This window comes from Pleurodeles waltl, chromosome 10 (assembly GCF_031143425.1).
Source record: "Pleurodeles waltl isolate 20211129_DDA chromosome 10, aPleWal1.hap1.20221129, whole genome shotgun sequence".
In the NCBI taxonomy this organism is placed as follows: Eukaryota; Metazoa; Chordata; class Amphibia; order Caudata; family Salamandridae; genus Pleurodeles; species Pleurodeles waltl.
In genome coordinates, this window is record NC_090449.1 from 71005253 (window position 1) to 71017685 (window position 12433).

A 12433-nucleotide genomic window follows, 5' to 3' on the forward strand; every position below is an offset into this window, starting at 1 on the left:
CATTACTCTGGGTGGTGAGACATTAAACTTGATATTTTGTAGTAAATTTATACTTTGAGTTTGTGAATACTGAAGGCAGTAAACTTACTACAAAATTTATACTTTATCAAAAGTGTAACTAATCTTTATGAATGAGGCCCTGGGTAGTTAGTTAGCTGACAGACAGCTGCTGATGTTGAAAGTATGTTTCTGACTGTATGGCAGAATGTTTTACTGCTATGGATAAGAAAGATATTTGACAACGTAGAGAAAATTTGTTCTCATTTTAGCTTGCCAGAGCACTAATCAAAATTTCTTTGACAATGCTTTAAGTTTTACAGCTTTGATTCCATCAAGATGGCTTCAGAAGTGCCACAGTTTTGTCAGACATACAGAATGATGGTGCTCTAGTTGTTCATTAGAGCAGTGTTGGGGACTACAGTAGAACATGGGAGAATCAACTAATAGGCTGATGCTGCTGTTGTAAGTAAATGTTTTAACTTAGAATATCAAACTTTACACTCACATGGCTGAGGAAGATGAGGGGAGTAAGGGGTGGGATTAAGCCAGTGCTAGCAATACAGGCTGGGTCTGCCTCTGATCAAGGCATATGGCTGAGATGGTCACTTGTGGACCCCAAGGCATTCAACCTGTCACTCTTTACAGAGAGTCAGTAGGACATCTCCATTTGTTTGGATATGGGTGCTTCGTACATGGCGATACTGAACGCATTTGCAGGGATCGCACGGAAGGCCTTGCCTTGCTCATGGTTCCAGCGATTAAGTCTAAATCAGATTACCCTAGATAGTTCAATCAAGATTGTTCTAAGTGTTTTTGCCCCTTGAAAGTTGCTCCTAAACAGATTCCAGAGATAAGGAGCGCGTTGCTAAATGCCGGAATGATTATCAAATGGCTCTAAGGAATCGCAAAAATACATTATATAAGGCTGTCTGGGAGGATTTAGCTCAAGCCTATAAAATAAAAGACAGTACTCTTTTCTGGCGGGAAATTAACAAGCCCTATTTTACTGAGCCTTCTGGGCCCGCATTATGCCATCATATCTCGGAGCAGCAGTGGGTGGAACATTTTAAGGGCATTTATAATGTAGGGCACCCGGTTGGTGCAGTGGGTCAGACAAGTTTCACGCTGAGGAGAGCTAATGTGATCTTCACACTTGAGGAAGTATGCCAGGATATCCAGGCCGTATCTTGTAACAAAGCCCCAGGACCTGCTAGTATATGCCTGGACTTATTTTGGGATAACATTGATGCCAGGGGGCGGCCAGTTTTGATCTTAGTTTTAAATGCAGCGGTAAGGGAGGATGCCCCACTCTCCTGGCCCTCGGCTATCACTGTCCCGATTTTCAAAAAGGAGGATAAGGACAACCCACAGTGCTATCGCCCAATATTACTTATAGATGCTGTTGTATAAGTCGTGGGTAGGATTCTGCTGAATAGGCTTTCGTTGTGGGCAGACGAAAACAATATATTTTCTGAGGCCCAATATGGTTTACGGACGGGCAGGTCCACTATCGACCAGTGCCTTAATTTATACTGAATTATTAATAAGTATACCGCTGCCCAGGCCAGCTCGCTTCATTTAGCTTTTATGGACCTCATGCTTGTATTCGACAAGGTAAATCATAGCAAGCTCTGGGATTTGCTCCTTCTGATGGGGCAGACCCAGAAATTGTATTGCTTCTCTCTAATCTCCATGCTAACACTTCTGCTGTAGTGAGGTATTCTTAGGGGGTGGAGTTCTGGGAGCTTTTCAGGGTTGCATATGTGCCATTTTTATTTAGCCTTTGCATCAACGGTTTGGAACAAGCTCTCTTGTTGGCGCAGGCCAACTGTCCCAGTGTAGGAATGAGAACGTTGGCAGTCTTGTACGGCGACGATGAGGGGCTTATGGCACGCACCATGGTGGGTCTGCAGTCTATGCTGGACAGGTTCACTACCTATATGGATAGTTTGCACCTGGTAGTTAACTTTTTCAAGTCATATGTCTTGGTAGCTGGCCCTCGATTCACATGCTCCAAAACTTTCCGCGTGGGAATTCATACCTTGGCCAAAGTCCCAGCCTTCCCGTTTGTGGGGGTACTATTTGATTCCAAAAAGAGCTGGAACCTCTTGGTTGAGGGTAAGTCTTGCGACCAGGTCAAGACCACAGGGGAGGTAGACAGCTTTGCTGAGAAGGTGGGCTCATGGTCACTGGTTACTTTAGTTAAGGTCTTTCAGTCTAAGTGCACTTCTAAGGTGTTATCTGGTAGCAAAGTTTGGGGCTACAGGCGGGTGGGTAAGATCCAAACTACAGAAAATACATTTCTGAGGTGTATCCTGTGGGTTCCACAAAGTACCCCTGCATTCTCGGTTCACGAGGAGTTGGGTCTTACATCAGTGATCTTATAGCTCTCAGGCCCCTGCTCTGCTGGGTTACGATATGAACTTGGGGAGGTCTTCAGCTAAGTAGGTTGATCTTGTTGGATTGTTTATCTCTTGATCACATGTTTAAAATCCTCTGGCTAGTATATGTTAAAGCCGCCCTGGCTAGTCTGTGGAGGGCAGACATGTTCTATAACCGTCACTCACTGCGCCCGTCTGAGAAGAAAAGGGTAACAGACTTATTTCCTGAATGTGCTTCTATGCAGCGTTATCAGTTAGGGCTTGGGTGACCTATGGTTTGGGGTCATCTATGATCAAAATCTGCCCAGGGTATGGAGCCACCCTTTCCCTCTTCAACAAAAAGGACAGATTTGTGGTGGTTTGATTTAGGTTCAATTTGTTACACCACCTCTTAGCCTTCCCGAGCGACTGGTCCTGTCCAGGCACCTTGGGGCCCTGTGGCTGCGACAATGAATGTCCACAGGATACCCTACGTTTTGTATTGCTGTGTAAATATTTGTATCCGAAGGAAGCGATTCCTTCTTCCGCTTTTAAAAGCTCTGAACGTTGTCCAAGCTCATCAGGCGCTTACGCATCTGCAGCTATTGCCTAATGTGCACATTCGTTCTGCTGTCTCAAGTTTCTTACGAGCAGCTGTTTGTTCTAGGCGCTCTTGGCCAAACTAATTTAGTTGTGGCCCCAGAGCGTTATTTGCTGTTTTAAGGCTGTTGTTTTTATTCTATTAAATTTGATATATGAATGTATTAATGTTTTTATGCTCTTTTATGATTGTATCAAATAAAGATTTGCATGATAATGACTAAAATCTGTTATCGCCCTTTAAATCTTTTCCTTTTTGTGACCCTCAAAAACAGGCTTTCACTACGTGCATTTTAATGGGGACCATGACCCCAAATACTGTAATGGCTGCCATAACATGTTGTGCATGTTGTGGCCAACCAATCACAAGCAGTCCTTCTGCGACCACCCAACATACCCCCTCACGGTTAGGGTGTGCTCACCCTGCCCTCCTATGTGTATATTTTAATTCATTTTCATGACCCGGTGCCAAATCCCTGAGCCCTGTAAAGGCTGCCATTACATATGTTTGGGTTGGGGCCAGATAATCAGGCTAGTCCCCTTTTAAGGGACCAGTCAGCGCATTATCTGGACACCAACAGTCCAGGCATACTCATCTTTTTGACCCCTTTATGCCCAACTCAAGCCTCTCTTTAAACAATAATTTCCATTAAAAAAACGGCTGAAAGGATGCACATCATATGACAAAAAGCATGCCTTCTGAGTAAAGTTCTAACTTTTTGCCAAATTTGATGTCATTTTGTTCACCTGTTTACTTTAATTGCAACAGACATTTCTTATAGATATCAACATGGGAAATCAAAGTTTTGGGACCACCTTTTTTTTGGCCCCCCACTTAACAGATTGGTGCAAAACTTTCGAGGATGGAGCTGATGTGTATGAACTCTTTTTTTGGAAAGTTTGAGAAGATCGGTTAAACGGCACCAAAGATATTAGCAAAATAAAAATTCTCTTCCTGTGGAAACACTGATGGACTGTAACTACACAGTTATGACTGTGTTTGTTGGGGGGGGGGGGGTGCTCGCTCGCATGCGGCAGAGACCCCCGCATCGAAAAGAAAGGAGAGGTGGAGGCCTCCGCACAGAGGTTTGTGGATAGCATTTTGTAGTATATGAGTAGTACTATTGTAGTATGACTAAATGTATTACAAAGCACCGTTTTTGAATGTGTTTAATGAGTGTTGTTTAATGTCTCATGCTGCACCTCATCTCTAACCCTACCATGTCCTAAAGTAAACCTAGCCCGCTAGAATTTGCTACCTCTGGATGGGTAAGTGTCCAGGGGAAAGTACTTGTTTAATTAATTAGAGTGCAACAGCATTGTTGGCTCTGTGATACCAGTGGTGAAAGACAGTAGCTGCTTAGGAAGCCAGTAACACTGAGTGCCAAGAAAATGCCTCATTCAAAGGAACTAGGTAGTGTTGGCACAGAGGGGAATGCTGGTGATGGCACAAAGGACAAACTAGTGTTTGCTCAGAGGCTCAGGATAGTGTTTGACACAGAGGGAGAGGTAGGGCTTTACATCCATGTCAAAAATTCTCTTTTACAAACTGACTAGCTGGTATGGGACAGGATCCCAGGCTTGTGGTAATACAGAAAGTAGCTTGGTGGTGGCACAAAGGGGTGGGCCGTTTTAGCTCAAAGAGGTAAGCTTCAGTTGACAAATGAGGGAAATCTGTTGGATGGGGAAAAGGTTAGTGTGGGCATAAAGTGGCAGGCTAATATTGTCTTGTTTGCAAAAACTTGCAAGCTACTGTAGGTACTAAAGCATACATCTGTGTTGGCAATACAAAGCAGGCATGCTGGGTTGTACAGTAGGACAAGCTTATGTTGGCAGAGAGGGTGAAGGAGGTTCTAATCAAGAGGGACACAACATTTTTAAGCAGAAATTCAGACTGATGTTGCAGAGATTCTTGTTTGGAAAAATGGTGTGTACTGACACAGAAGGACAGGCTGATATTGGGCAGGGTCAAAATTAAGTTCTGGCACAGATGGTAAACTCTGGGGCCAAAAGGCCAGGTATGTTTTTACAAGGGGACACTTTTTGTGACCTCTTTCCCAGCTCATCTCATTTTCTTTGCCACTTTTGTAAGCACATTCAAGGGAAGGATACACTCATAACGATGGCAAACCTGTCTTGCGGGGTGGCGGGCATGCTCTGGCAGCAGTTCCGGATGTCCTGCATCGTGCTGTGCAGCTCAATGAGGTCTGTTGTGAGCATCCTTTGATTAACTGAAGGAAGATAAAAGCCAAAAACTACTGTCAACACAAGTGTGTCTTGGCATTGAACTTGAGCTCATCCATTTCCTTCGTGTGGTTTTCCACTAGTTCCTATTGCTGTATTTGCAGCACATGCATGTAATTTCACCTATTTCCTTGAACCTAGCCCCATAAAATTAGTATCAGTGCAATGGCTTGCAGCGTAAAGAGATATTTGACACACACCACTTTTTCTCAAGTTAAAGTATGAGTAGTGATACCCAGGGTCAAGTGGAAATACAGTACATAGTAGGATGATAGCTGTGCGTGAGTTCACACCATCTCAGACCACTACCTTTCTGTATGTTTTACTTCTACTGGGTAGTGTGTGATTCCTAGAGGACTGTGATGAGGTTCTTAATGGAAGAATAAGAAATCCTCAGGAACGGTCTTCTATAGGACAGTTTTATGGCATTCTTGGATGAGTTCCTATATGAAAATTGTGTAGAGTAGTAGAATATGACAGTAACTGACATGGACTTCCTGGCCAAAGAATCACTACTTTTCAATTGGCAACTAGTATAAAACTATTTTATTGGTTTTCTTAAACAATGCAACAAATGATTTTGAACAGGGTTATTTGGAAAATACAATCACTCTGGCTCTAACCTACCTTAGACTACATTGGTGAAATGACACCAGCTGTTGCCCCGCTTTGGAGCAGGAGGTAGAGTCACTTATAGAGATGTCTGTCATTTCTCACAGATAGCACACATCAACCTATTAACAAGTTATTTACCTTTGGCAAGGTTTCAGCCATTAAATACTTTCTTTGTCTTCCCATAGATTCCTCATCTTTGAAGTCTACCCAGGTTACAGACTTGACTTAGAATTTTTTTACAGGAATACCTACAGTGGGGTGCTGTGTAGTGCCAAACCCAGAAGTGAAGTCCCAGATCCATAAAAGTGCCATCCTTGCTAGTGTTCTTATACTGCCACTAATTTCTGCACTACAAAGAGAAATGAATAAAAAGACAGGTCTGACATGCAAGTTAACAAGTAGAAAAAGCCTTATCAAATGATCAATCACTTTTTCTAAAAAGAAGGATGATGAGACATCTGCGGGGATTATCCAGTAGTATAAGCCACTACGGATGGTAAATCCCTTGCACTTCTAATGGCTAGAAAACATTCTGTAGCAATACCCTGATAAATGGGCTTCCCGTAGGATACCTGAATTCAGTCAGAAATGTTTAGCAAATGAGAGGGGTGAGGACCTAATTACTGTTCAACCTGCCTTTAGTTGATGTCGCAATGGATAAAGTAAACATAGTTGCTTTTCCTCTTGTGGAGTTGATCTGAGGCATTTTTGTGGTTCTTTATAAAGGAAAGTGTGAAGGTTTGTTGAAAAATTGTGTTTTATTACTGATTTCACCTTTGTTACTCCTATAAATCTGGCAGAGTTCACAATCACTCATAAACTCATAGTTTCTGTGCAAAAAAAGTCAGAGTTCTCCTGTGGTCAAACCTATGTAGCCCTTTTTTATGCTTCAGGGATGTGAAGGTGGACAGAATGTGGTTAGAACACCCCATATTGCCCTTTGCCGGGATGGCTTTTGGCATTGTCCTGTATATCACGTCTAAAATCAACTTTATTCTTCTTGAGGGTGTTAGTAATAGCATCTATGTTTAGTGCCAACCCTAGGCTGAATCACTAGTTTTCTGCATTTTCTTTTCCAGTTCCGGAGGAAATATGCTTAGGAATCAATCACTGAAGTAAGTGAGTCTTTGTTTCCATTGGTATTTAATGTGAAATCTTCTGACTGGAATTTGAAAATATTCATCTTGTGGGCTTAGATACAATAGGCTATTCTGAATCTAAGGTCTGAAGAGTGTAGAAGAGTTTGCTGAGGAAATGAAACTACAGAAGATGGATCTTGTGATGATAACCCTGTAGGTTCTATGACGTCTCCTTCTTGGGAGATGTGATGATGACTAAAAAACAATTACTGAGGTACATTTTCAAGAAATTGGTGACTAAATGTTGAACTTCAATGGGAACTTGCATCTATGGTAAGCAGAAAACAGAAACAGAAGTTATAAATCAGGTGGATCACTTTTTGATCTGAAAGGTCACTTCCGGGTGTGGTGATAATGCATTCAGGAATAGGTGATATTGCTGAAAACATTTTCCAGATTCACTCTGAAGTGTAGGGAAACTTCAAAGATGAGGAATCTCTGAGAAGAAGCGCTCATTAGATGTGTATGGGATTATCATGACTATTCTTAGGTGTGCTGTAAGAGAAGTTACAAATTATCTGGTAGAGACATATTCTAGTTGCAGATTCCTTACCTTAGAATTTCTCCCAGGGGGTCAGTCTGGATCTGGATATTTTTCTTCAAGCAGTACCCCTGTGTGCTTTCAGCTGGTGTTGGTCGACTCCCTGTTTGTTGTTGGCAGCGTGGTTGCCGTTTGTCGTTGGCATCATGGCTTGTGGAGTTGACCTGAGGCGTCGCAGGTTGTCTATAGGCGCCACTCCGGCACACCGATGTCAGTTTCTTTTCACGACTTTCCACACCAGAAAAGTGGAGAGCCATGAAGAACACTGCCTCTGATGTGCTAGAACTAGGGCCTTGAAAGGGAAGTCCCTGTCCCTAGAAATCAGTTTGTAGGGCGGGGAGGATGGGTGAGTCAGTAAGGAATCTGCAAGTAGAATATGTTTCTACCTGATAATTAATTACTGAAGGTAAGTAACTTGTTCATCTGATAGAGACTTCTAGTTGCAGATTCTTTACCTCAGAATAGATTCCCAAGAGAAACCATTTGTGGAGGTGAGTCTGCGAACCAAGACCATACGAGCAAGTCCTGCAGGACCGAACAGGCAAAGTACCCATCCCTTCGGACCTGACTGTCCAGGCAGTAGTGTTTGGTGAACGTGTGCAATGATGCCCACATGGCTGCATGGCAGATTTCCAGGACTGGAACTCCATGTGCTAATGCAGTGGTTGCAGATAGGGCTCTTGTGGAGTGAGCACGCCCAGCCTCCGGGGTTGCCTCTTATCCAATGCATAGCACATTTTTATGCAGAGAATAACCCATCTAGAGATGGTTCTCTTTTACACAGCCCGACCTTTCTGCGCATCCACATAACCCACAAAGAGTTGGTCATCCACCCCGAACTCTTTAGTACGATCAAGTTAGAACGCCAATGCTCTTTTTGGGTCCAGATGATGGAGTCTCTCCTCTTCCTTAGAGGGATGTGGCGGCACCTAAAAAGTAGGCAAGGTGATGTATTTGCCTACATGAAAGGACGTGACCACTTTAGGTAAAAAGGAAGCCCGGGTACGAAGCTCCACCTTGTCAGGATGGATGGAAATGAAAGGTGGCTTCGAAGGAAGGGCCTGCAGCTCACTCACTCTGTGAGCAGAAGTGATGGCGATCAAGAAAGCTGTCTTTGAAGTAAGAAGCTGAAGTGGACAGTCATGAAGGGGCGCAAAGGGAGCACGCATTAAGAAAGTAAGAACTAAGTTCGAGTCCAATTGGGGCATTATGAACGGAGAAAGAGGAAACATATGGGCAAGACCCTTTAGGAACCTACCTACAATAGGAGATTTAAACAAAGAGGGTTGGTCAAGTGATCTCAGAAAAGTCGAGATGGAATACAAATAACTATTGAGGGTGCCCAGAGCAGAGCCCTGAAGGGCTAAAGAAAGAACAAAGAGAAGGATCTCCGAGAGAGGGGCAGAGAAGAAGTCAACAGACTTGTCTGTATACCATGACACAAATTTGTTCCATCGACAGGCGTGCACCATTTTAGTGGAGGGACGCCTGGCTGCCAAGATAACGTCACAGCCTTCGGGTGGAAGGTCAAAAGCTGTCAACTGCTGTTGCTCAATCTCCATACAAGAAGATGGAGACTGGACAGATTCGGGTGGAGAACCCTCCCTGCTGCTGCAACAGAAGATCCTCTCAAAGAGACAGTCTGATCGGAGGGTCGATGGCCATGCTCATTAGCTTGGGATACCAGACTCTTCGTGCCCAATCTGGAGCCACAAGGATTACTGGGCCTGGTTGTTCTTGATCTTCTTGAGAATTCTGGGCAGAAGTGGTATGAATGGAAAGGCGTACAGGAGGCCTGGGCCCCACTCGAGATGAAAAGCATTGCTGAGTAAGTGCTGTGTTGGAAACTCCAATGTGCAAAACTGCTGACATTGGCGTACTCTACGGACACGAACAGATCTAACCAAGGCTCTGCCTACTGCTGAAAGGGGCCTTGCACCACCTCCTGATGGAGAAACCATTTGTGATCGATCAGACATCAACGGCGGAGTTTGTCTGCTCTGGAATGCAGAAAGCCTTCCAGATGTTGAGCCACCAGGGATATGCCCTGATGTTCCAGCCATATCCAGAGACGCCGAGCCTCCTGACAAAAGGTCCATGACCCCATCCCGCCCTGCTTGTTGCAGTACCACATGGCGGTGGTGTTGTCCTTGAACACCTTCGCCACTTTCCCTTTGCAAGAGGGAAGGAATGCTTTAAATGCCAGTCTGATCGCCTGTAGCTCCAAAAGATTGATATGGAGCCCAGAATCCGCTGGAGAACAGACACCTCATCTCCCCTCTCCCATGTGGACTCCCCATCCCAGGAGCGACGCATCTGTCACTACTTTGAGATATGGTTGGGGAAGGGAGAGTGATCTGCCTGTGACTCAATCGTGGTTCGTTAGCTGCCACTGCAGGTCTTGTGCATTTCCCTCCGAGATCTGACCATGCCGGAGAGACTCCCCTGATGCTGCGCCCACTGGAACTTCAGGTCCCACTACAGGGCTCGCATACACATCTGGCTTGTGTGACCAGTGGCATGCAGAAGGCCATGAGGCACAGAAGCCTAAGTCATTCTCACCTAAAGCCAGGATAGAGGCCGAAACATGGGTATCATAGCCTGAATTTTCTGGTCTCGCCGCTCAGGCGGATAGGCCTGAAACTGCAGTATCCAGAACAGCTCCAATGAAAGGAAGCATCTGAGAGGGAGTCAGGTGTGACTTTGACTTGTTTATAGTGAACCCCAGCGAACGCAGGAGGTCGGCTGTAGTCTGGAGGTGGGAGACGACAGCCTGGGGCGAGCACTCATCCAACAGCCAGTCATCGAAGTAGGGGAAGACTGAAACCCCCTAACCTGCGCAGATGAGCTGCAACTACCATCATAGCTTTGGTGAAAACCTAAGGGACACTGGTGAGGCCAGAGGGGAGCACAGTGAACTGAAATTGCTTGTGCCCCACCGTGAACAGCAAGTAATGTCTGAGGGTCGGCAGGACGGGGGGGGCAATAAGTGTTCTGCAAGTCCAGTGCTACCATCCAGTTTCCTAGGTCCAGGGCAGACAAAACCTGTGCCAGGGTGAGCATTTTGAACTTCTCCTTCCTGAGAAAGAGATGGAAGGAGCAAAGGTCTAGGATAGAGTGGAGGCTCTTGTCCTTTTTGGGTACCAGAAAGTAGTGGGAATAGCAACTATGACCTACTTCTGGCACAGGGACCCTCTCTATGGTTCCCATGGCTAAGAGAGCTGTAACCTCCTTGCAGAGAAGTGCCAAATGATCCTCCATCATGCGATTGTATGATGGTGGCATGGATGGAGGGGTAGTCTCGAAGAGAAGGGAGTAGCCCCTTCGGACTATCTGCAGGACCCACCTATCTGACCTAATGGTGTTCCATTGGGGCAGGTGATGGCGAATCCAGCCTCCTATTAGCCCCTGGTGGGGAAGGGCCAGACTAGGAAGGTTTGGAGGCTGCAGCTGAGGGGAAGAGGGGAGGGGCAGTGGACTGGCTAGACTGCTGGCTCCCTGTTCCACGTGGACCCTGGATCCCAAGCCCCTGGTCACGCAGAGTCTGGACAGAATGCGCAGCACGGTGGCTTACAGATAATGGATTTGGCTCGGCACCCCTTCCATAACCACAAAAGGCACGAAAAGCAGGCTGAGGGGGCGAGGGGCAGCTGCGAGGCCTAGGGACTGGGCCATAGCCCAGGACTCCTTAAAGTGCTCAAGCGCTGAGTCTGCTTTGTCTCTGAAGAGACGGTTGCCATCAAAGGGCATGTCCATAAGAAAGTTTTGGACATCCCCTGAAAAGCCAGATGTCCTCAACCAAGCGTGGTGCCTCAAGGCCACAGTCAGTGCAACCAATCTGCCTAGAGAGTCCGTCGTATCGAGCCTATATCATATTGTGAACTTGCTGGGTAGCCATTTTAGTTATAGCTTCATACACCTTATTTTAGCAAACTAAGCCTGTCGCTGTGCACTTTAACCTAGATATATTTTATTCAGCTTTGTTTTATTATTTTAGCAGTAGCCACATTTGTGGTCTTGTTTTATTTTCTCTATCTAGCTGTTCTTTGCCTAGGCCAGCACTGTGTTCATTAAACAAGACATTTCTTTCACTATGTGCTTTTCTCAAGGCTGCATTAAAGATAGGTTGCCAGCAAAAGTGGTACGATTTGTCTCTAATGTTCACAGAAACATATACACTCTTACATGGGGATCCTTTATTGGAACATCAGCTGTTTTATTATAAAAAAAACTACTTTGACCCATGTACATTAGAGGGAGATTCCAGCCAGATGACCACGACTGTATGCTGATTGCTGAGTGATTCGCTGCAGCTGCTTATGTGGACTACAGGCCTCTTGCTGAGATATGAGGGATGATGTCTTCCCAGGGGAACCTGAAGGGCAGAATTAGAGTTTAACATGCTGTGCTCTAACATAGCTTAGGTAGGAACTGTTCTTAACGATCTTAGTGACAATACGCTAGTGTTGTTTTTATGTTTCACTCTCCCTGTCATAATTTTAATCCTGTCATGCTTCATCATCCTAGTTACTGCAATTCATGCTTTATTAGCTAAGATGCAGTTACTTCAATAAAACCTTATTAAACTATACTCTGTATTTGATTGTCCTTGCATATGTGAGACTAATGTAACTGAGAGAAACGGATGAGATCTGAGTGATCACGATTTCCCTGAGGAGTCATTTATGTAATGCGCCCGGTTGCCCAATCATCCCTGCTCTAGGGTGGAGATCAGGCACTGCTGGTTAGCTGGAACAAAACATGGATTAGGCCGACAGGTGTCACCTGTAGTGGGTTCAGACTCAGTCCCCCCAAGTGATTCAGCCACCCAAATCCAGTAGTCTCATTAGGGTAATGAGAGCTTACACGACAAACTTAGCTGTGCCTCTCCCGTCAGCAACAGCTTGGGAGAGAATGGCCCGGGTCTCCTTCGG

General features: G+C 45.2%; 1 protein-coding gene across 2 annotated transcripts in view; it reads right to left on the reverse strand.

Moving 5' to 3' along the window:
• Positions 1-12433, reverse strand: part of GRID2IP (Grid2 interacting protein) — a 262480-nt gene that overhangs the window by 26573 nt on the left and 223474 nt on the right. For both annotated transcript variants that reach the window (XM_069209713.1, XM_069209714.1), the window contains one exon: positions 5073-5191. In XM_069209713.1, coding sequence (XP_069065814.1) covers positions 5073-5191 — 119 coding nt within the window. The remainder of the gene's footprint in view (positions 1-5072; positions 5192-12433) is intronic.